This window comes from Rattus norvegicus, chromosome 3, assembly GCF_021556685.1.
Source record: "Rattus norvegicus strain SHRSP/BbbUtx chromosome 3, alternate assembly SHRSP_T2T, whole genome shotgun sequence".
NCBI lineage: Eukaryota > Metazoa > Chordata > Mammalia > Rodentia > Muridae > Rattus > Rattus norvegicus.
The window spans coordinates 163337616-163361511 of record NC_141536.1 but is presented as its reverse complement, the minus strand read 5'-3'; the positions used below and the strand labels follow the sequence as shown (position 1 = coordinate 163361511).

Here is a 23896-nt window from a genome sequence, read left to right as displayed (position 1 = left end):
TACCCATTAGGGAAGCTGGGGTCTTTTGCAGTTGGGCTTTCTTGGAGAAGGGGTGTATGGGTAAGCAGGGGTTCTTTGGATGGGTCTTTTTCTTTCTTTCATTTTTGCCTCAGGCCAATTCTCCGCCTTGTCCCCAAAGAGGTGGAAATTCAACTCTGTAAGCACAAACCCGAATGCTCTTTCCTGGAAGAGAGTGGGCAGGCAGGGAGAGCCGGGGGAAATCCACCGCAGGAAGCAAGAAGCATCAGTTGTGGTCCGATAAAGCCAGCTAAGGCTGGTGGACTTTATCTGTCCTTGACTTCAGCCTATTTCAAGGAAAGAGAACAAAAAGGAGAAGAGGGATATCAGGTCAGTACACCAGCTCTTCCAGTTTGAAGAGGTGACCCTGGCCACACCTCTAGCTGTCTCCGGCCTGGAAACTGAGCACAAAGGTGGGAGAAGGCAGCAGCTGCCACTCTGTGAGTGTGACTCTGGCCATTCCTAACCCCCATCTAAACAGCGAGGGATGCAGGGTGAGTTGAAGACTCTCCTCTGGCAGGAAGTGTCTTCGTGAGAACTTTACATGAAGTAAAACGTTCTAGAAAGCTGTCTTGACAAGCCGTAGTGGGTGTGTGGATGGAGGGAGGAGTGGGAGTGGCAGACAACCATGTGTACAACCCCACACACCTACACACACACACACACACAGAGAGAGAGAGAGAGAGAGAGAGAGAGAGAGAGAGAGAGGGAGAGAGGAGAGACCTGTGAAGGTCAGAGAGCAACTACAGGTATCATTTTTTTTTTTAAGATAATGTCTAGCTTGGTGGCCTGGGGCTGTTTGTTTAGGCTGGGTTAGGTGTCCAGGGAGCCCCTAGGAACTGTATCTCTGCCATCCCAGCCATAGTCACAGACTTGACTACCACAACCAGCTTTTTGTGAGGGTTCCGGGGATCACACTCACTCTCCTGCTTGTAGAACAAGCACTTTCCAGTTGCATGCCTCTCCAGCACCCCAGTCCCATCTTTTGGTCATGGGACAGAACAATCAGAACAGCAGCATTGTGGGAGGGAGGCATCATGTGCTTTCTCGGTCCAGGGAGCCTTTGATGGCCATTCTTTGGATAGGCCCCAGGACATTCCTCCTTCCCATTCCTCCTGCCTGAAACTGTTCTCCCTCCTGCATCCATAGCTCACGCTTTCCCTCCTACAGGTCTTGGCTCCTTGTCTACCCAATGGCGAACCCCAGCACCCCAGCTCTTTCCATCCCTGATCGACTGTCGAGATTTCCTTTGCTCTCCTCCGTTTGTATTGTATCTATTTGTCCACTGTCTGCTTCCGCCAATAAATAAACTGAAAGAAGATCCATTGTGCCTTCCCCTGCGCCTCAGGAATGATGAAGCTCCAGCATATGTAACAGGTGCGTCACCGACCGTGGCTAAAGAAACGCGTGTGCAATTAATAAATGATACAAGGGATGCATAGCTTGAACCATGGCCTGCTCTCACCGGCGTCAGTTTGATTAGGGGTACCAAACAGTGATGAAAGCGGGGGGTGGGGGGGGAGAATGAAGAGCAGGCTGGGTAGGGACCAGCCGGGCTCTGGCACAGGCTCTGAGGACATGCTGCTACCTCAGCTTCTCTGTTTCCTTCCATTTTCTCTAGACCACTGGAAGTCATCTTATGGATTTGGGAAGCTCCTGAGTATAGGGCTTAGATTAATCTACCCTTGATCATCCCCTGCAGGATTTGAAGCCATTTCCAGGCTGTCCCATTGCAGATGTGTGGCTGAATCATTGATAATGACTTCAGGAAGCCCTCGGGATTTCTCATACCAAACAAAACAAAACAAAACAAAAACAAAAACAAAACAAAACAAAACAAAAAAACTCAAAAAACAACAATAACAAGAAAAACCCGGTATACACACACACGCCCATGCCCGCACACACATGCACAGCAAACACAAAAAGATGCAGGTATTAAAACAATAACAAAATGAGCCAGGAGTGGTGGGGGCGGGGGTACTGCCCATGTGGCACACTCACTTCTACCAAGCAGAAATGATGCAACAGGAATCCCTTGTTTGCAAAAGTAGAGGCCAAGGTAGGGTTGATGAGCTCAGCCTGGGGGAACTATGCAAATGGCAGGTAACTGTTTTGCCATTCCAGTGAGAGCCAAGCTGGCAGTCACCACTTTGGAGTTAAGAGGGACACAGGGTGAAGGTGCTCCAAAACCACAAAGGGTTGCTCAAGACCAAGAAGGTGACAAGGACCAAATACACCCAGAGCTGACAGACCAAGAGGTATCACTGTCTGTTGGCGGGGACCCTTGTGAGCTTTGGAGTCCCACTGGTCACTTACTGAGCCCAGACGCCAGCTCTCCACTCACTGAATGAATGTATCCTGCCCTCACCTTTGACGTGGACCTCCAGTCTCCTGCTTCTCTTCTGCAGCTGCCTTTTCTGCTCTCCTGGAATAACTGTGGGGACACAGCAGGTTTCAGGGATTAGCATTTCCATGTGCCTGGTTTTTGGGGGTGTCAAATTATTACTTCCTCTTCCCCACGAACAAGCACATTAATTAGTGTGTGTCTCCCAAGGACCAAGTGCCAGGCACCAACGGTAGGACTGAAGGCTCAGTGGGTGGATGTCTGAGTACCAAACACACTCCTCAGGTACTCATTGGGTCCTCAACACCCCAGGTGTGAGAACAAGTGTGCAGCTAGGCCCAGGTTCTCCGGGTGGCAGAGCCCAGCCCCGAAGCTACAGTGCCTGCTTTGCTTTGGGCCCACCCTGAAGAAGAACACAGGAGTTTTATCCACACACTCAGCCCTTTCTTTGGGCTGCTGATAGGTTGCTCTGCCTGGCTGTCGTGATGAGTCCTGGCCCAATGTGAAGAGAAAGAGGAGGAGCCAAGAGGTTCATGGTACCTATCTAGGGAACAGTGGTCCAGGTAGCCCTGGGACAAATATGGTGGCTTACTGCTCAAAATGGATCTATGTATTTCTTTGTGCAGCTGAGAAGACCATGCGGTTTCAGAGAAGAGACACAGAAACCAAATTGAAAGCCCAGGCCAAGGGGTTCTTCATATGAAGTAGCAAGAATATGAACTCCTGCTTGCTGTTTTTAAAAAAGCTATAAATGCACATGGAGACTGGTGGGGTCTTCAGTCTTTAAATGCTCCCAACTCATTCTGGTTTGTTCACACAGCTACGGGCTGTGGCTCTGGCCTATGTTCTGAAAGGCAAGGAAGGTTGAGGACCTGGCTAGGCTACCCTTTACCCACCTTTGTGAAGGCCCTGGCTTAGCTCTGCCCACTGGTGGTTTGTACCTAGACATGAGTGGGACTAGAAGCTGTGTCATACCTGGTGACGTGTGCACAGAAGTATGCGCAGGCCTTGTCATCCACCCCTGCACAGGCACAACGTAAGCGTGTCTGTGGAGAAGACTGGGAACTTTCTGGAACTGGCCCCGAGGACCTCTTTCCCCGGAGGCTTCCTCTGTGGTTGGACAGTCCATAGGGCACAGTCTGTCTGCAGAGTACAGAGAAATGTGAGGGGGGAATCTATTCAGACACTCCAGGGTGAAGCACCCCACTATACGATGCTAGTTGGGGACCATTCAGAGTGAACCAGACACCGAAATGGGCTGCTGACATGGCAAGAGATGCAGGAGGCCTAGGGAGGGGCTGACTGTGCTAGCAGCCTTACAGTGCTGAGGCAAACTTATGCAGTCAGGAGAGCCCTCAGCCTCACTGAGGTACCTGAAGCCAGGCTGCCGTCTCCACACATGCCCCAGGCTCCAAGATCCTCCCGGCACACAGTTGGCTTTCTCCTTTTTTTCCAGCTGAAACTACGCAGGCCTAGCTCCTCCAGAGCAGGTCCTGAGTCCGAGCGTGGACCTCTAGCTAGTCTCCAGCCTGTCTCAGTTAATAAAGTCCCTGCAAGCATGAGGACTTGAGTAGGCCCCAGAAGGCACATAAAGAAGCTGGGTGTGGTAACTTGTGTTTATAGTCCCAATGCCAGGGACGTAGAGACAGCAGGATCCTTGAGGCTTGGTGGCCTGCCAGCCCAACTGCCTGTGCCTGTCTCATAAAAAGGTGAATGGCTCCTAAGGATAAGCACCTGAGGTGGACCACCAGCCTCCTCATGCACACACATACACAGATGCACACATATGAACCACTGGGCTTTCCTGCCAGAAACCGGTTTCCCAAGGCTCCCTCCAAGGATAACTTACTTGACCCATTCTCTGGTCCTTGTCTGGGGCCTGACCTGGTGCCTCTCCCGTGGCTATCCCTGGTAACTTTAGTACTAACTGAACTGAATGGCAGGGCACACAGCGGGCCTCATAGCTGGCCCTGGGGAAAATGGGGCAGACGAAATTACAGTTATTAGAGATCCACCCCAGCCCCTGCATGCAGCGTCCTCAAAGGGACAAACACCACTGGCTATACTCCATGCTCTCCGGGAGCTGTCGCCACTGCCTCAGTGGGGCGGCTCAGAGTGGAGTTCATCATGGGAAGGTGTTATTGTGCAGCAAAAACTGTCTGAAATGATCGACCACTTATGGTTACAGTTGGCACTGGGAGGCATCTAGAGCAATAAACGTTTAAATTTGACTTTTAAGAGCAAGCACAGCCTAACCACGGCTCATTCTCCAGAGAGAAAAGTCTTCTAGAGTTGAGTGAGAAGAAGTTAAAAACCACATGCTTAATTCATTAATGTAACTTGACATGATCTGGGGGACAAATTACTAAGAACTTGAGGAAACTTATGGGGCCAAAGGCCCTTTTCCAGTAAGTCTTGGCCTACTTGTTCATCCCTCTTTCTCTGAGGCCCACAGAGTATCACCAATTATCTACCTCAAAGGGTGGCCTAACATCCTCTCTGTGCTTTCAGAATGAAATCAAATTGAATTTCTTTTCCTTAGAAGCACACGACCAGGAAGCCTTTTGGGGGCTGTAGAGGAGAGTCAGGCAGGGTGACTGTGGGACCAGATGCTTGGAACAGACTTCTTCCATGCTGGGTTAGAGATCAGGGAAGAGCACCCCACCCAGCCCCTCTTGCTTTTGTCTCAACTCCTCCCTATTGAGCACCCTAAGGGGCAGCAGAGTGAGTTCCCTGCTAACCCAGGCAGACCCAGCAGCTGAGCAAGGTGGTGGGAGACAGAGGGTCCAGTCCTATTGGGAGCTGGATCCTTTCTCGGGACCAGGATGTGGGGGAGGGAAGAAGGATAATGTGACCATTGTTGTGGGTGCAGATTTGGCTGAAGGTATATTTTTTCCAGTAACGGGGTTACAGTAAATCTCCAAGTGTTGACATTAAAGCCAGTCCTCCGTTCCTTGGTGAAAATTACACGTGAGGAAAACGGTAAAGCTCCCATTTCTCCATCAACATGGAGACCTGCAATTTTGAAATTGCTGTCACCTGATTATGCATCTGTGGGTGTAGAGACACTCAGCTGAAGCAAACTGCTCTGTCGAAAGTGTTTTAAGTAAGGGAATAAGGCGACTGGATGTTTGTTAATAGAGACATGTTAGCACTTCTCCTGCAGTCTCAAGCAAAAAAAAAAAAAAAAAAAAAAAACCGTCATGTACAAACGCCCCCGACAGCTTCAAAGAGTGTTTACAGAGCTGATCCCCCTCCCCAGGGGATGGAAGGCTTTTAAGAGCTGGCGGTACAATCTTATCCCAGTGAACACATATAGGGTTTGGAACAAGAGCTCAACATGAAGGCCCACCAACTCCAGGTCTAAATGTTAAAAAATTACTAGTCAGTTGGATAAATGCTAGTGTTAAAAAAAATCCTGTTCCTCAACCTGTAAAAATGGCGTACACAGTCCCTCAGAACAGCCAGCTTACATGAAGGATCCAGGTCTTCCTTAGAGATCTCAGATGGACTCTGGCATCCAAACACCACTGCGGTTTCTCTTCCTTCTTCTTCATCCCACACCCAGGTAGCCTCAACTACGCCCAGATTACATCCAAGACCTACCTACTCACCGTCCTACAAGTGCCTACCCTGCAGGCAGAGGAATGCATGTCTGAGCCTGCTGTGTCCTCCAGTGTCAGATACTAGATAATACCCCCATGGGCTTGGGGACATTAAGGTAGGGGATCCCAAGGCTCAGAATCCTGAGAACACTCTCTAGAAAAAGATGCGTTCAGTTTTAGAGATTCCTCACAAAGGGTGGAAGATGCAAGGCCAAAGAAGGCAAGCAGTGGCCCTCCAAATCAGAGGCAGGTCTGGGTGTTTCCTCCCCATGAGCAGGTAGCATAGCTGGGTGTGGGGGCTCATACCTCTAATCCCATCACTCGGAAGGAAGAAATGGGAGGACTGAACAACCAAAGCTAATCTTGATTACATAACAAGTTTGAGGCCAACTGTCTGAAAAAAGTAAAGAAGAAAAGAAAAAGCAAAACAAAGCCACAGAAGAAGAAGAAGAAGAAGAAGAAGAAGAAGAAGAAGAAGAAGAAGAAGAAGAAGAAGAAGAAGAAGAGGAGGAGGAGGAGGAGGAGGAGGAGGAGGAGGAGGAGGAGGAGGAGGAGGAGGAGGAGGAGGAGGAGGAGGAGGAGGAGGAGGAGGAGGAGAACAAATCCTTTGCTTCTTTCATACTAGCCATGGACTTAATACAAAGCCAAAGTAGAATAAGAATTGAGGCAGGGGAATTACTTTCAGTCTTTCAGTTAGACCTTAGCCTCAGCTTCTTGGTGAATTCCAGACTAGGGTGACCAACAGAATGAGACCTTATAGGAAGAAAAATAAAATAATAAAAACAAAAGAAATTAAAAACAAAAATAAAAAAAATTGAGCCTTTGGTTGCTAATTGTGAGAGAATCCCAACTTGACAAGACCAGATTCTTTGCATCTGAATGAGCTCAGTCGCAGGCAGAAAGCATCATCACAAAGAACTCCATGGACTCTTAAGCACCCACCGCACAGCTAGGATTATATTTTAAGTGTGAAAGATAGACACACCCACTCCTGCCAGCATTCGCATGCTACTGGGCGATGAAAAACTGATAAAGGAGAAACATCAAGCCTGTATGTTCAGGCATAGAAAACGTACACAGGGTACAGAGAGATTACCTGGTAATTCCATTATTAAGTTATAAACCACTTACATGGCCTGCACCCCACCCTCTCAGTATACACAACGATTGTCAGGCATTTGCTGGAATGAGATGCTTCGTGGGAAAATGTCCAGCAACGAGTTAGCAATGAATGAAAATTAGACCCTTTGATTATTTAATTGGTTTGAGTTGTGAGTTTCATCAGTAGAAAAATCCCACTCATCAGGCCTGCTGTGTTTGTGATGTGTGACTAAGCAATAAAGGAACTCCAAGACCACAGTTCTGTTTCCTGCCCTCCATCATCCTGACAGGCAGGCCATACACCACACCCATCTCACAAGAGCCTGTACTTCATTCGTGTTATCGCCCTTTGTCACCAATCCCTGAATGGGCAACAGGACATACTTAATAGTGGAACCATGAAAACAGAATTAACTTAGCCGAGAACCTTGGACCAGTACACCCAGCCCCACTGTGTCTTGCCTACTGTTCAGCAGTTGGGTTTAGATAATGCAATTCTTTGTGGAGACCGGCAGTCCTTCCATCTGTCGGTGTCAGTTACATCACAGAGCTCCACACAAGGGAAGCAGATGAAGGGATGGGATAAACAAAACGCTCCCCATCGTACCTACAGATGCAGCGTCTAGTGCTCTGTGTGCTTGTGTAGTGAATTATCCCTCAACTTATGTGCTGAGAACACTCATTACTTAATCAGTGACGAAGATGCCAGAATCTTATTTATCACAGTGTCTTTGTTTCTCAAGTTTTCCCAAATGTCATCTATAAATGTTATTAAATATTAAGCTCCTAAGTCGCCTGCATTCATCTTCATCTGCACAGCCACGCAGAACACCATTCATTTATCTCTCTGTGAGAAGTTTTTAAACAAGAATGACTTTAGAGAAACACACATACACACCACACACACATACACATACATACACACAAACACACACACACCACACACACACCACACACACATACACACCCACACACATACCACACACACCACACGCACAGACACACAGACACACAGACACACAGATACACCACACACAAACACACACACAAATACATACACACACACACATACACACACACACACACACACACACACACACACACACTTCCCAGTCCTAGGGTTTTTCCTACATAAACGGGCGAGTTCCACCTTTCTATCTGTGAAGTTGGCAACTGCCTGTGACAGTTAAACAGTGGGCACAGATGAAAGGATCCAGCTGGGAACAAGCAGAGGGGCTTCATCTGCTGAGTTCTAAACCATTAGGAAAGTAAATCAAACTGAAGGAAAAATTGTTCCTCATTTTCCCACTGAATGGTTTGAAGCAACACTTGCTGGAGAAGGGTCTGGGCAAGCACTGTAAAGCAGGAGGATCTGCCTACAAAGCAATGATTCACAAACAGATTAGCACATTGGCATGGCTAGCTTCCTCCATCCAACAGTGTGTTGTTCAGCTTCTCTTGCTTGACTAAGATTGTCTGGTCGGCTGCCCTGAATCTTGCCATGGCAGTGCTGGCCTTGTGATGGCTGCAAGGAAACGTTCCACCCAACCCAAGGCTCCTGTGCTTGCAATAGTTCAGTGTCTTTCACTTTCTGCTTGGTGGTTGAAGATCTGGCTAAGGTGAGCGCCTGAATTTACAGCTCCTGGGTCAGCAGAGTCCCTCACAATGTGAAGTCAGCCAGGCAGAGCGAAACATTCTCAAAATTTGTACCTATAACTATTTTTTTCTTCATAAACATAGTTGTCGTTTTAAGTTATAAAAACTAAAGTTCTGGTTGAATATCTCCCCAAGAGTAGGGAATGTTCATTGTTCTCTCAGAACATGTGTCAAGTTCACGATCTGCCTCCTCCTTTTCATGCTTTTCCTTCTGAAGCAGTCAAGCAAAAAAGACAGGGCAGACCAGAGAAGTCCAGCGTGCAGTTCAAGAGGCTTTGGGGACCATGCTGGCCTGACTAAGAGAGGAGAAACAAATGGTTTCCACTAGCTAGTAGGTAGTCAGGAGCCAGCAGCCATCGCTGGATACAACCTTCCACCCTGCAGACAAACAACTCTGAGACCCTGGCATGCTGTCTGGCCATGGCTTGATTTCAGATTCTATTAAAGCCTTCCCTATATGGAACCACTGGGCCATCATCTTCTGCTTACTTCTTCAGGCAAGGAAGGTGGCCTCTGCCGTGGTGTGCACTAGCTCCGAAACATTAGCCAGTTACAATCGTGTTCTCCCCCAGTAAGACAAGATGCAGAAGTGCCAGGTAGTTACTCTCTTCGTGTCAACAAGCATCTGTAGGTTGCCTGCTGTATACAGATGCACAGGATGGTGTGGGAGAACAATCTTGGAGATGGGATCCCACTGTCCATAATGGAAAGTAGGGGTTTCTCCATCCAGAACCTGAGGCCAGTGTCAGAGGTTCCTGTCTCCTTGAATCCAGTTTCCAGAGTTCCTCATCCTGCCAGTCACCTGCCTCAGTCTCTCCAGCCCTGTTTCAGATGAGCCACCCAGTGTCTCTCTCTCTCTCCCCTGCCCCCCCCCCAAAATTCCTAATGAAGGAGCACAAGATCCAAAGGCACTGTGGGGCTGCTCTGTGCCAGGTGTCTCTGATTCGCCTTAGTTATCAGCTGTCCCTCCAGGTCCCCAGGTCCCCAGGTCCCCCACACTGCAGCAGCCCTGCTCTCTGAGCTGTTTATCCCTTCTGATCTGAGGGTGTCCTGTCTCCTACCAATAAGTTCCTGCCATGAGTCACACCTAAATAGGTATCTCTCTCTCTCTCTTTATAACAAACTCCCATTGAGCCTAGACCCTGTACTTATGAGGTGGCAAGCACATTCTCAGATATCACAGGAAGGTTGCCATGTGTCCAAGCAGAGATATCTTTCTCTAAAGAAGTGGGACACAGACAACAAAGGGACTTGCTAAAATCCTCTCCTTCCATGTGCCCATGGTAGAACTTCAAGTTGAGCTCACACCGTCCTTGAGCAGATGGAGGAAAACACACTACCTCCTTCCCTTCCTCTGCTCAAAGCCCAGCTCCAGTCAATGGGTGAACCAACCAGAGGCCTTGAGTTTATTCATCCTTCATCCTCTACTCATCGTAGAAATCAGCTATGGGCCAGGCCTTAAGTCAGACAGCCCACAGGGTGGTCTTCCAACCTCCAAGGATGAAATGGGACAGGAAGCTGAGGTTCCTCATGTCCATTGTCCCCAAACAGGAAACATGTATTGCTAGCTGCATAAAATCTCATCCACTCCTTGTGTTTCGTAAACATTGGAGCAGGGCACTGAGCACCTGGAGCTTCCTTTGCTTCTTCTGTAGAAAACCCTCACAGATGAATGTTGGAAGAGCGATGGTAGGCCCTCACGGCCCCCAGAAAGAACTAGAGACTGTAGAAAATTTAGAACCATGAGCCACCGAGGGTCCCAGGCTGTGACTGAGTGCTGACTTTGAAGACATTCCCAAACAGTGCTCCTCACTATTGGGCACTGACCCCATTGCCAGTTCCAAGACTTAGGGACATATTTTCTTCTGAAGGTATGGTATCCTTGGCGACTAGCCTTGACACGGTCTCCTGGCGTCAAAGCAGCAGAACTTTGTCCAGCTGAGCCCCTGGCTGTGTCTGCCCGCTCAGCTCTGCACAGGTGTCTGGCTCATGTCCTTCATTGCAGCCCCTCAGTAAGTATCTGCCAAGTCAAGAAGGTAAGGTCTTGCCTCACTGTCTCCTAAACGGGCAGGACTCCCAACTGGCTGAGTAGGTTTCTACAATTTTGGTCCCCCATCCATCTGTCTTGGGAGACACGATGATTAACCACCCACTCTGAATACTGGGCATTGAACCTAGGGCCTCATGCAACTAGACAAATACTCTACCACTAACCCACACCCCCAAACATGGTTCTGCTTTTTTCTTTTTACCATTTATTTTCACTAAGTTGTCTACTCAGCTCTTCAAATCATTCTATCGACTTTAATTCCAATCCCGTCATCTCTGCTCCCCCAAGAAGCTGAGATTACAGTACTACAATGCCAAGCTGTGGCAATTGATCTTAATTCTCAACTTCATTGAATTATAAAACCCTAGGGGATTAGTGGTCTTAGGGCTCTGGCCTAATCAAAGGATTAAGCTCTGGCTGGAGTCACAGGATGAGGTCATCACAGCACCACTGGGAGTCCATAGAAGGTATTGGAAGACACTAAGCTGGGCAGTGGTGGCCACACCTTTAATCCCAGCGGTGGGTGTGGGGGCAGAGCAGGTGGATCTCTAAGTTTGAGGCCACCCTGGTCCACAGAGTCAGTTCCAGGATAACCAGGGATAACCCTGTTTTGAATAAACCAAAGAGTAGGAGAAGGAGGAGGAGGAGGAGGAGGAAGATGGGAAGAAGGATGGGGAGGAGGATGGGGAAGAGGATGGAGAGAAAGAGGACAGAGAGGAGAAGGAGAAGAAGGAGGAGAAAGATAGGGAAGAGGATGGGGAGGAGGAGGACAGAGTGGAAGAGGACAAGGAGGAGGTGGAGGAGGTCACTGAAGAGAGGTGTGTCTCACTCTGACCCCTTCCTGTTCTCTGTCTCTGCTTCCTGGTTGCTGTGCTCTACCATGTCTTCCCCCTCTACAATGCCAACCACGCCCTCTGACACTGTGAACAGAAGAAATCCTTCCTCCTTGTGTTAGTAACTATTCTCCTCCTTGCTGTGATCAAATAGCCAGCTGGAGCAACTTACGGAATGAGACTGTCGTTCAGCTCAGTTTGAGGACGTGGTCTCTCTCAGCGCAGAAGGCACGGCAAGCAGGAGCATGCGGCAGCTGGCACATCACATCTGCTGGTTCTCTGCTGATGCTTTGCTTTTTTATCTAATCCAGGACCCCACATTTAGGGAGAGTCTACACACCTCACTTAACCCAATCTGTAATCTCCCTCACAAGTGTGCAAGAACAGCATTCTCAACTAGACAAGGTGGTTCTAGACCATCAAGTTGGCTGTATTAATCGTCTCAGGTTGTTTTGGATGGTTGCTATAGTGACCATGAAGCAAACAGTTAGTGGTAAGAGTCTGCCTCCCTAGGAGAACTCTAAGTGTTGGATCTCCATCTCATTGTAACCACTGTGGCCACACATATGTCATGTTAGTCAGAGCAGGTTGCAAGGACAAGACTGGAGGGACCAATCAGTAGGGACACCCCAAGCTCCAGCCAAACTGATGACTGTCTGAGATCCTGGATGCTTTTCTTCCCCACTGGAGGACCTGACAAGTGGAAGATTGCTTGACTAATTGTAAAGGTCGCCTAACCTCACACCCCACCTGGAATCTTTCAAGAACCCTCCCCACTACACGAGCACCATCAACTGCTCAATCCCCAGAGAAAGCCCCAGAACACGGCTCTGACAAGAACACCACAACCCAGCAGGAATCTCAACAGTCCGAGAGATGCCCAGGGTCTCACCAACTGTATTTGGAAAGCTTTACCCAACTAACTGGGCCTTTGAAAAACAAACAAGCAAAACTCCCATAAAACCCAAAAGCCACAGTAACCATGGTCTCCTAGCTCCCTGGAACACAGAAACTGCCTGCCCTTCCTCGCACAGGGGTCAGAGGAACAGAGGATGGTAGGAAATGTTCTGGCATGTTTATGAGGAAGCTTAAGAGTTAAAGGCTCTGTTCGCCCCTGAAAAGTTGAGAGAAATAATGGAGAAAACGGGACATCTAAAGAGCCCTTGGGAGTGGGTAGCTTCCCCTCTGCTGTGCCACCGAAGGCATCAAAGGAGCTAGAATTTCTCTCTCCAGCCCCACATGACCCTGACGAACTCCAAGTCAGATATAGGCCTGAGAAGCCGCGTCTCTCTGACCTGGCTTCATTACAACTTTATGCAAAGCTGCGGACAGATGGGGCTCAAAGATCTGCCAGACATGGAGCCCAGAGAGGCAGATCAGAGCAGGGATTGGAGGGAGAGGGTCCCCATCGAGGGGGTTTTCAAGATGCCGACACTATCACATGCCTCTTTAAATTACCTGCAGGATGTGAATGAAGCCTGCCTGGCTCCTTTTCAAGACGCACAAGGTCTTGGTGACTTGGCTTGATCAAATGTCATCGCACTGATGACAACACCTTGCATGTGGCCTTGTGCGGTGCCATTTTGACAGTGCTGGGAAATGCAAGGCTTCGCTCAAAACTGAAATACCTGGTTTCTGTTAGAGAGTCAGTCTTTATCCTCCCGTGAGAAGTCAGGTAGGGAAACGGCAAGAAGCGGGCAGGTACAAGGCCAGCACTTAAGCTGTTCGTATTGTGCAGGTATAGACTTTTTCCCTCATTCCAACTTTATGAAAATACCTTGCCTTCCCGTGCTAAGGTATTGGTGCCTCTGTCCTAAGAAGCACCTTGGTCTTCAGCCTCCATTCTGTTTCACGAGAGACACACGGAAGTCAGTTCTGTATCCTCAGTTAGTGGCTTCTAACTTTCAGCTACGCAATTTCCTTTCCTATGTCTACCATAGGCCTTTTGTCCCTCTGGCCACCCCTGTCTCTGGGCCTTTCTAAGAGACTCAAGAACCAAATCTGTTTCTGGTTTTTGACTTAGTGGGTCAGGATGTGGAGCTCTGTCGCTGTTTACTAGAGCCTCCTGCTAAGTCTGCCTAGGAAGGCCATAAAAGAAGGCCAGGCTGAGTGCTGCCAAGTTGTTCAAGAGCTCTTGGCTCTAAGACTCTGTGTCAGGGCTGAGGAGGATGCAACAGCATGGTCCTGCCCTGTCACTTTATGCTAGGGAGACCTGTGGGCTGCTGGGAATTTAGCCTCCTGTACTGTTCGGAGACAAACAACCCGTTATCCGCCACAACCAGCCATTCTGCAGGTCGGTTTTCCCTTTGCGAGCAGTTGAGGGGCAGAAGTGCTCGTGTGGATTTTTGTACGTTTGAGTTCCTCATGTTCGGTGCTGCTGTCCTAACAGAGAACAACAGCAAGCCATTTCCCTCATGCGACATGGGACTACTGGAGAGCTGAGGAGTGGCTAAACAGGGTCTCCTCCGGCGGCTCGGGCTGCACTCTCTAACAGCTCCCCAGCAGACATCCTGAGACACCAAGGGTGCAGCTCGGGACTGAGAGCTGGAATGTTGAAGTCAGTCCGGTTCCAGACATGGCCAGGGAGCCTCCTTAAAGGAAACATTGTTTACCTCCCAGCTTCCTTTGTTTTAAATTCTTGTAGGAATAAACCACACCAGAGATGTCAGGGACTTGCAAAGGCCTTCAGATTTAAGGCCAAGTTCCTAACTGCAACACCCCTTTCATCTAGCGGAAACCCAAATGCCCCCTTGGGGTCATGCAGGGTCACAACCTTTTCTTACCAAGCGCTCTTGCTTCGAATCAAGCTGCCGCTGAGCCTCAGGCAGGGTTCAGCTGCATTCCAGCCTAGGCTGACTCTGCTCCCAGGCAAGATCTCTCTTCCTCCTTGACTCTGGGGGCCTTTGGCCAGTGGGAAGTCCAGGGGAAAGTCACCTCTTGTGGATGACCTTCAAACCTACTCTGAAGTTGGACCCCAAGGCTCTCAAGTAAAATGTATTCCTGCCCAAATATTCTAAGAACTAAGTTAATCAAATTCAAAGCTGACGTGTACGGTGTTAGACTCCCAAGGAGAACCTGGAAACAGATACATGGAAAAACCCAAGCTCAAGAGTCAGACTGGGAACAGTCAGAACTGTGAACTTGACATCACTGCATCTGGCCAGCATCCTTCTTGAAAGCGTACCATGCAGTTCTTTCTAGGCAGCCCACGATCACAGCCTCTTCTGCATCAATGCTGGCAACTCTGTCTCCTGTACCCACTTCAGGGCCTGGTCTGGACTGAGATGGGGTAGGAAGTTCTGAACCCCAGGATTTGTCAGCTGCAAATCCCTTTCTTGGACTCCACTAGACTCTCCCAGGCAAGAAGGCAGGCCATACCTTCCTTTCAACTCTCCATGAGATTTAACAGAGAGAGGCCAAACAGAGCTCTTACCTCACCCTGAAATGGGTGGGTGCTGCATACTGTGCCAAGGGAGCCTGTGCCAGGACCTCAGGGAGCACCAGACCAACATCAGGGATCTCAGGGAGCACCATGACCCAGTCCCCAAGCCTTCTGATTATTTACCAAGAACAAAGAGAAGCAACAGGAAGTAAGAGAAGAGGGCGGGACAAAAATCCCACCCCCACCTGCAACAACCTTTGGACACAGGTGGCTTTATCTAGCTACTTATCAGCCACTGGGACAGCCAGACACACCTTTCCCCAAGGTCTGGAAACCTTTATGTTAACTGGACACCAGTAGACAGCATCCGGAAATGCTGCGCGTCTGAGAGGGACAGAGGGTAGGGACAGAGGGTGGTCCTCCTGGCCAAGAGAGAGACCAAGAAGTCAACTTTAGAAGGAATTCTGTAGTCACTGATGTCTTCCGAGCAAGAGATGGGAAATAGTCCTGGATTGTGATGGCTACATCTTCAAGGCCTTGCAGGTGACCACTCCAAAGCACTATGTTGACCAGATATTTCTCCCAGTTACCTTCACAGAATTTTCACTCTCCTACAGGCACACAGAGAACTCTTCGACTTCTTCAAAGTGTAATCTCTAACAAGAAGATGTGACCCTAGAGTTTAGGCTCTTTAATGACACCTGGGTCTTCTTCCCCTGCTTGTGAAAGTTCGCATGAGGGAACCCCAGGGCCCCTCTCTCTCTAGATGCTATGAGTCTTGGGTCCAAAGTGTACGAGACTCTGGACAGCAAAGGAGGATGGGTTTAAGCAAATCCATCTCTCTTTGTGATCACACCAGGCAGTGAGCGGCCAGTGAGGGCATGGACTTAAGGAAGGGCGGAGTGTGAAGCAACAGTCAGAAAAAGAAAAGTCCCACTCAGAGGACGGAGCCAATGGGCTGTGAATCCCTCAGACCCACCTGTCTATCCCAGTATCTCTACCATCAAACTAAACCTGCCAGTATGCCAGGCTCACACTACAAGGGCTCACCCACATCTCTTGAAGGCTAACAGAGTCATGTTCCTCTCATCAAGTCAACCCTAGGCTTCCGGAATAAAATGTAGGCACACTATGGAGTTTGTGATTTTGCTTGTGTGTTTCTTTATGTCTATAAAACTAATCCTGCAAAGGGGCAGATGTGTTATTCCAAAGAGTTGTGTATAGGAATGGACATTGCCCGTGTAAAGAACAGAAGTGGGCAGAGATAAGAACTATGTCCCAGAGCCCACCCCACTGCCATGAAGACATGGTATCCACGAAGATGTTTCTGGGGCTGGGGAGATGGCCCTGTCAGTGAAGCTGCACATACATGAAGACCTGAGTCTAGATCTCAAGCACTGGTATGAAAAGCTGGATGTGGTGGTGTGTGCAATCTCAGCATTAAGGAGACAAGATGGGGGCGTCCCTGGGATGTTCTGGGTAGTCAATCCTACTGAATCCATGAGTCCCAGACCCCAGTGAGAGACCCCGTCTCTAAAACTAAGGTGCAGAATGACTGAGGATGCCGACCTCTGGCCTCCAACCATAGTCACACATGTAACCATACCCATGTGAGAACACACACACACACACACACACACACACACACACACACACACAATGTCAAGTGAATGGATGCAGGAGTTAGTTTCAGCACAGCATGGAGGCCTGTGCTAGAAAAGATAAACAGGGGGAACCTGAGAGGGCAGCTCCAGAAACCATACTACTGAGCTGAGGGTTTCTACAACCCCAGGCAAAGGACTCAACTCAGCCTCCTGAACACTCAGCCTCCACTGTGGAGGACACACACATGCACACACCACAATCAGAGCTGTACAGCTCTCACAAAGTGATGTGTGACCAATCCACGTTGTCACTGTGGACCTGTAAGTCACTCATGACATGTTCCCAACACGAGGATGGCCACAAAGACTGTCCTTTCTGCCTCAAATGCAACAACAGACATGGTCCCACCAAGGACTGGCTCACAGAACAAGGTGACTTTTATTGGGATCCCGAAATGCCACGATGGGTGCAGAGCTGGCTCTAGTCTGCAGGAAGCCAGGACCTCCAACCCCTAAATTCCACTGGGATCTTGTAACAGTTGGGCAGCTGCTCTCCGAAACCTGCTAAAAGGCCTTTCTTGAAGATCACAGATGCTGAAAGCACAACTTGTGCCTTTCTGCAGTAAAAGACATTAAAATGCAAGTTCAAATGTTGTGTTAATTATTATCATTATCAGTCTACTCTTTTCTTCTTTTGGGGAAAGAAAAAACGCAAAACAAATGTCATTCCTGCGGGATTAAGTCAGCGTGGCATGCTTTGGCGAAGGTTGGGCAGCAGGCTGGACATCCTTAGGAGGTGTCAGTTGAAGAAACTCAGGGACACCCCCTGTCACTGCCCCACACGGGCACCAGAATCTGTGCCCTACAGAGGGGAATCGGGGAGTGGATGGCACCTCCTGCCACACAGAGAGCATGGTCCGAACTCAAGGTCAAGCAGAGATGCAAGATAGCTCCGGTCTCCCCACCATACCACAGTCACGATTCAGTGTCTTGCCCCGCTCTTTCCATAAATACATTCCTGCTTGTCAGCCATGTGGCTCAGAGTTTTGTTTGGGAAACACGGTCGCTATCCCAGCATCACAGTGGCTCCCTCAGATGTCCCTAAGGGATTAACAGATGTCGGGTCCCCTGGTACAGCAGTGGGGAAGAAAGCACACATTAGGCTCTTTGCTGGGTGCCCTGCTTGCTCTGTTGCTATTTCAGAACTAACTATTTCCAACCACCTACCTCAGAAGGGACTTTCTCTTTGGGGCATGTGGACTCAATGTCCCAAGAGGGTTAATTTTGTTTCAGTGCCCAGTCAAACACCAACTTAGAAGCAGCTGTAAGGATCTTTTTCAGATGTCATTACCACATATGTAGTATCCTCTGAGCAAAGCAGATTGCCTCCTACAACCTAGATGGCCTTCATCGAGCGAGTTGGCAGCCTTTAAGACCCTTGCAAAGACAGAATTCTGATTCATGGCCTTTGGCTGTGATCATATTGCAGTATCTATATCCTCGAGGTTGTACAAACACACTCTATTGCTTCTGTCTCTCTGGTGGACTCTAGTGGTACAATCCCCACCTGCCTTGAAGGTAGGACACATCTCCAAGCATGTGAGTATGTACACATATAACATCCCACACACTACCTTCCCATTCAAGCATGTACACATATGACATCCCATGCACCACCTCTCCACTCAAGTGTGTACACACATGACATCCCATGTACTACCTCCCCACTCAAGTGTATGCACACATGACATCCCATGCACTACCTCTTCACTCAAGTGTGTACACACATGGCATCCCATGCACCACCTCTCCACTCAAGTGTGTACACACATGACATCTTATGCACCACCTCCCCACTCAAGTGTGTACAGACATGACATCCCATGCACTACCTCTTCACTCAAGTGTATACACACATGGCATCCCATGTACCACCTCCCCACTCAAGTGTGTACACACATGGCATCCCATGCACTACCTCCCCACTCAAGTGTGTACACACATGGCATCCCATGCACTACCTCCCCATTCACTGTCTTAGGCTTTGTGAATTTTCCAGGACCAGAAGGAATGGGTTTTCCTTGGTTTGGATTTGTTTCTGTTTGTGTTGGCAGTGTGGGAATTTGTCTGTAAGTTGTGGGAAGTGGGGTTCCTCACATGGCTGAGGCAAGTTTTAGGAAAAACTGTGCCATCTGTCAGTTGTGACCTCAGATGCTAAGAAGTCCAACTGGTAAAGATCAAGTGTGGACCTTTGGGTCTATAGGCTTTGTTTGAGACCATGAGGAAAGTTATGGGTGAGGCACCTGGGGAGATATGGACCTCCACAGTGCAGTAAAGTGCAGGGTCTCTGAAAAGGGCTATCCATTCTAGACAAAGAGACCTCCTGCGAGCAAGAATGCCCTTCGCACTAGAGCCATGGCAAAAGTTAAAGTGGGAAAGCAAAACCAGGTTCAGAGCTTAACCAAAAGTCAGCCAACATCAATGGACCATCTATAGCATACTGAGTGTGTGCGTAGAGTCTAATAGCTCAGGGAATGACAGACCTGGAGGAGCCACAGAATCTTGGAGCTTCTGTGTAGGAGAGTCTTGGGAGCATAAAGGTCTCTTGAACCTAAAGGGTTGTTAACTTCCCATGAGGACAAGGTTGAGGCTTGATGGTAACTTCCAACATCACTCCTTCAGAGCCTCGGATGTAGAACCAAGCCCACTCAGCACAACCTTCAGAAGGTCCACATAAGTGTCCTTTAAAGACAAAGCCAGACAGTGGACTTGATCTCCATGAAACCAAATGGACAGGAAGGGGAGCATCATGAAAAGGCAGAAACTCCCCAAGTTCAAGGTTCTTGGTTTAGGATCAAGGATCAAGGCTCCTCCCTCAATCTGAGCACCCGGCCACAGGGACCAGCAGCAGTCACAGCCTAGTGAGGATACTTGGGGAGTGAGAACACTAGGCCCCTTTAGTACAGAAATTATGTGAGACGGAGGGAGAGGAGGGGTTGAGATGGGCGGGGTAGGAGGGGTGATGTAGACCTTGTGAGCTAGGCAATACCGTTTCAGGTTCTTCTATTCCACTGGAGGCCTCCAGAGCTCATTTTCTCTCATTGCAACCTTGTTCCCAATATTTTAAAGATATCAAATGGTCTACTTAAGGGAAGGAAGGAGAGGAGGAAGAGGATGAACTGAACGGGGTGTGTGTGTGTGTGTGTGTGTGTGTGTGTGTGTGTGTGTGTGTGTGTGTGTATACAGAGAAAGTAAGAAAGCAAGGCCAGGATACATCTCCCTGCTAACTTATCTTGTCTGAACCCAAAGTCTGGCAACTATCACTTTCATTTCCCAAGCAGCTGAATGGAGCATGGGGACACTGGATACACCCTTTCCCTCCCACTGGGTAGAGTAAAGCAAGGTAGGAGAAGAGAGAAGGACATGGACCAGACACTAGGAGAAACTCCTCCAGGTGGCTATCCCAGAAAAAGCAGATGATCCTTTTACACCACTCAAGACAGCTCAAACTTCCAACACAGGACCTCAAATATCTCTGGGTGTTTATGGAGCCTCTAGGACATGTCCCAGATACTCAATTCCTGCCCAAGCAGTGCTCAGAACACTAGAGGACAAGCAGAGACCTAAAGTAGTTTCTAATTCCTGACTCCACTCTGTCCCTTCCTGCTGAATTTCTTCTCTTCTCCTAAACTTACAGCGTGGGATTCTAGCCAAGACCAGGACCCAGGGCCTCTTGACTGCCCAGGTTCCCCTTTCTGGAATGCTCATTTGTGGGATCACAATGGTTTCTAAATGATTAGACATCAAGGACAGCAGTCAGCGTGGTGGTTCTAAGAAGAGATGAACTTGAGACTCTGAGAAGAGACACCAATCCATGGCCACCCAATACTCACCCCTGAAACTCTTCTGTCTCCCCACTGTGGTTGACAGTTTGTACAAGGGTCTCATCAGACACAGCTGGGAAGTAAATGGCTCCATTGGATTAGCTACAGAACTGAGGAGTCCCAGGAAGCTCTTGACTCAGTAAGGGTCTACAAAGCTTCAGGACAGTAGCAGCCACCATTAAAGAAACCCAGGGTCCACCTAAGCCCAGGACCTGTGCAGGAGTCTGGATGGCTCATCAGTGAAATCAGCTCTGCTTGCCACTCTACGCACTTGGGAAGATTTCAGACCTACCTGGATATGGTTAGGGGTCTTGTCAACAGATTCAGAAGACACTAGACCCTCAAAGTACCCCCTCTCCTGTGTGCTTTATTACTGAGATGTCTAGGTGGGTGAGTAACTCTTCAAAGCCATGACCCAGAGCACTCTGACACCAATGGGTTTCCAGAGAAAGGAAACCATGAAGGAGGATAATTAGCTGCCGATCCAGGCTGAGGGGTTGTGCTCAGCCATCTCCAAGCTCCCAGACAAAGATGCCTAGGCAAGTTCAAGTGGATGTCCCTAGAAATGCAGAGAATACCCAAGGGACTGAGTTTAGTGACGTCTAAACCAAGATTCGAGAGATCCAAGAGACAACCTGTGAGATGGTGACCACAAGGTCATGCCCTATAGCTGCTTACAAGTCATGTCTCAGCACAGAGGGGACCCCAGAGGTCCAGTGGAAATTGAGTAGAAGATAAGACAGTGGAACCTTCTCTATGCCCCCAAGGGAAGGTGCTCCTTATCAAAGGTGATACCCAGAAACACTTTGCTATATCAGCACCTGTTACTAGAATTTGTGAGAGATTTTAAGGCTGAACAGCAAGGCCCTCTGGGGTCATGGCTTAGACAGTGGGGTCAGCCCTGGGGAGTGGCAGCCATATAAGCCACAAGTATCAGTCTGGCTTGGCATCCAAGATGGGAAAGAATGGAAGAAGCCGTTTCATGTGATGGATGCCATCTGGGTCTGCCAAACCTACCTTCCTACACTCCCTCCACCCCAAAGCTGCTCTCACTGGATTCCAAAGAGGGTTGGGAGCAAGTCTCAGCCCAATGAGCCTCTAGGGTAGGAGCATAGAACTCCCCACCACATCTCAAATCCAGCACTGAGTTCCTTCAGGGCTAGGTTCTCAGAGGGGAGGTGGGTTGGTCTTGGCCCGTGATAGGACTCACGCTGCCGGGAGCCACTGCAAGAGCTGAACTCTGCACTGTGGCAGATTCAGGGGTCTGAATGAGGTGGGCTGCAAAAACCCTGACGCCTCAGACCTGGCCCAGAGCCACACTCCTCCCCCAACCCCCAGGCCAACTCACTCAGGAGTGTTGATCCAGATGATGTCCAGGTGGCAGTAGTAGACACACTCCTTGTCCTTATAAGTGAAGCACGTGCAGCGCCGAGGTCGGTGGTGTGCAGGCACCCTCTTTTCCTCCTGGTCCCCAGACCTGCCTGGTCCCCGCTCCTGCCCAGCATTTCCAGGCTGTGCAGGCAGTGCAGCTGTTGGGGACACAATGCTCTCATGAGGGCCAGCCACAGTCTCCGGACAGTCCCTCTCTGATCCAGCTTCAGGGAGTCCCTGGGACACACTGGCTCTGCCAGAGCCCCCAGGCTGGGGGCAAGGCACAAATCGTGCAGGAGGAGGATTGAAGGGCTCCTGAGCTGCTGACACAGAGTTCTTGGCACCCACTACCCCGCCCCCCAAACCAGAATGAGACTCAACCAAACTTCTGCAATGTCTGGAGACTGGTTGCATTTCCCCCTAAATCTCCAAACTAAGCCAAATGCCTTAAAACGTTTACAAAGCTCCATGCGCACTCAGTGAAAACTTGAGAGTTATTTCAGTCCCTGAGAAGTTTGCTGAAAAGCTGTTTGCTGAAAGCTGTTTGCTCTTCACTGGGTGAAACTCGATTTTGTAGTCTCTGAAAAGTGCCCAAAGAAAGCCTCCCAAACTGAAAACTCCCAGACTCAGTGGAAGTTATCTTTCTGTCTTCAGGCCCCTCTACCCGCCCCTGGGCGACTTCAGGTTGCAAAGCCAGACTTCATTAGCTTCCCCGCAACACAGTCCCGCGCCTGGCTTCCTTTTGTGTGCACTCCCGCGTGGAGAGGCGCGCCGCCCCGCCCCTCCTGCTTACCTGCAGCGGAGGTCACTGTGAGCCCGAGAAGGAGCCACAGCCCCAGCTCCATGAACCCCGATCAGGCGCGGGAGCACCGGGCCTGGAGGGTGGCCGCTTGTGACCGCAAAAGGGTAGTGAGACTGGGTACAGCTTTCGAGTCCTGCCGCTGCCTGAACTGGGCGTCCCAGGGCTCAGAGTTAGTTGGCTGAGGCGGTCACGAACTTTCAGAGCGAGCTGCCCATCCCTGCGCAGGGCTGGCCGGCTGTGGCTCAGGCTTTTCTGGCTCCCGCACCACCCCCTTCGCCTCCCCGCCCCTCGGAGGGGCTGGAACTGCCGCGCCGGGCCTTTGAACCTGGTGCTCACGGGGGTCGCTTTCCAAGCGCAGGGGGGGAGCTGACCAGAGGCACATTTGCCCCAGGCTCACCCAGGGCTAGAGAGAGGCCGGGACGCCGAACTCCCTGTGGGTGGATGGGGTGAAGGTCCCAACAGCTGCTTGAAGGCCACCCCCTGCCGGAGTGCACACTGCTCACTTACACTTAGACTCACACTTGAAACCCCCTGCCCAGCCCAAAGCAACCACACCCCCACCTCAGGAGCACCAAGACCACGAAAGGGCTGCCCAGAGGGCTGCCCGCTTCTTGTTCCTTTGAAATCAGTCTAAAGGAAAGGCTCTATTCACCAAGGGCCTTACCCTTGTTGAGGGCCCTTGTGCCACGGCCCTCCGTGTACTTTACTCTTCTGATTCATGGCTGACCGAGCCAGCTCCCTGACTCTGAAAGTTCTGAGTGTCAGGTGGGGCCGTGGTACCAGAGCAAAGTCACAAAGATTCCGTTCAATGTGAGTTAGCGGTTCCTGGGGAGTCCCATTTCCTCACTGGCCCCTTTAGTGAGGGACCTCTCTTCAAAGTCTTACAACTGTCCACAGGTGCCTTGCTATAGGGTACCGCTGTAGTTTAATGGGTCTGCAAACCTTTGACTACTGTCATAAAACGTGGGTTTCAAAGTCATTCCTCCCATTCCCCCCAGTATGTCTAATGATTGGTATTCTAAAATCTAAGTAAATTCTAAATAGAATCCAAAGAGCTGGTACAGGTGACTCTCACGAGGCAATCCATGAATGGGATACAACCTTTGTTAACTGGCTCAGTCTGCACTTCAAGAAGAAGCCCAAACCAGCCAGGCAAAGTAGTCCCATTGGGGATCCTACACGAAGAGAAACCGAGGCCTCACAGCCAATGCCAGTCACTGACATGGAGAAAGGAGATTGTAAG

General features: G+C 49.6%; 1 protein-coding gene across 2 annotated transcripts; it reads right to left on the bottom strand.

The window, feature by feature from the left end:
- Window positions 1-205: 205 nt before the first annotated feature.
- Edn3 (endothelin 3) lies at window positions 206-22876 on the bottom strand. 2 transcript variants are annotated; one of them, NM_001077650.2, is made up of 5 exons: window positions 22645-22866; window positions 21829-22009; window positions 3341-3508; window positions 2390-2455; window positions 206-305 (listed from the first exon to the last, which is right to left on the bottom strand). In NM_001077650.2, the coding sequence occupies exons 1-5, from the start codon at window positions 22694-22696 to the stop codon at window positions 269-271; spliced, it is 504 nt and encodes a 167-aa protein (NP_001071118.2). In that variant the 5' UTR covers window positions 22697-22866; the 3' UTR covers window positions 206-268. The 2 variants fall into 2 exon arrangements, with proteins under 2 accessions (NP_001071118.2, XP_087509785.1); XM_087653659.1 differs by lacking the exons at window positions 206-305; window positions 2390-2455; window positions 3341-3508 and adding an exon at window positions 17017-17213 and having other exon boundaries at window positions 22645-22876.
- Between the last annotated feature and the right edge of the window lie 1020 nt (window positions 22877-23896).

Excerpts from the sequence above, each read along its gene's own strand:
- Edn3 (NM_001077650.2), bottom strand. The coding sequence starts at position 22,696 with ATGGAGCTGGGGCTGTGGCTCCTTCTCGGGCTCACAGTGACCTCCGCT. Across the intron at positions 3,509-21,828 it reads ATCTGGATCAACACTCCTGA|ACAGACTGTGCCCTATGGAC; the intron begins GTGAGTTGGCCT and ends TGTACTCTGCAG. Across the intron at positions 306-2,389 it reads ACTGGAGGTCCACGTCAAAG|GCTGAAGTCAAGGACAGATA; the intron begins GTGAGGGCAGGA and ends TCCTTGAAATAG.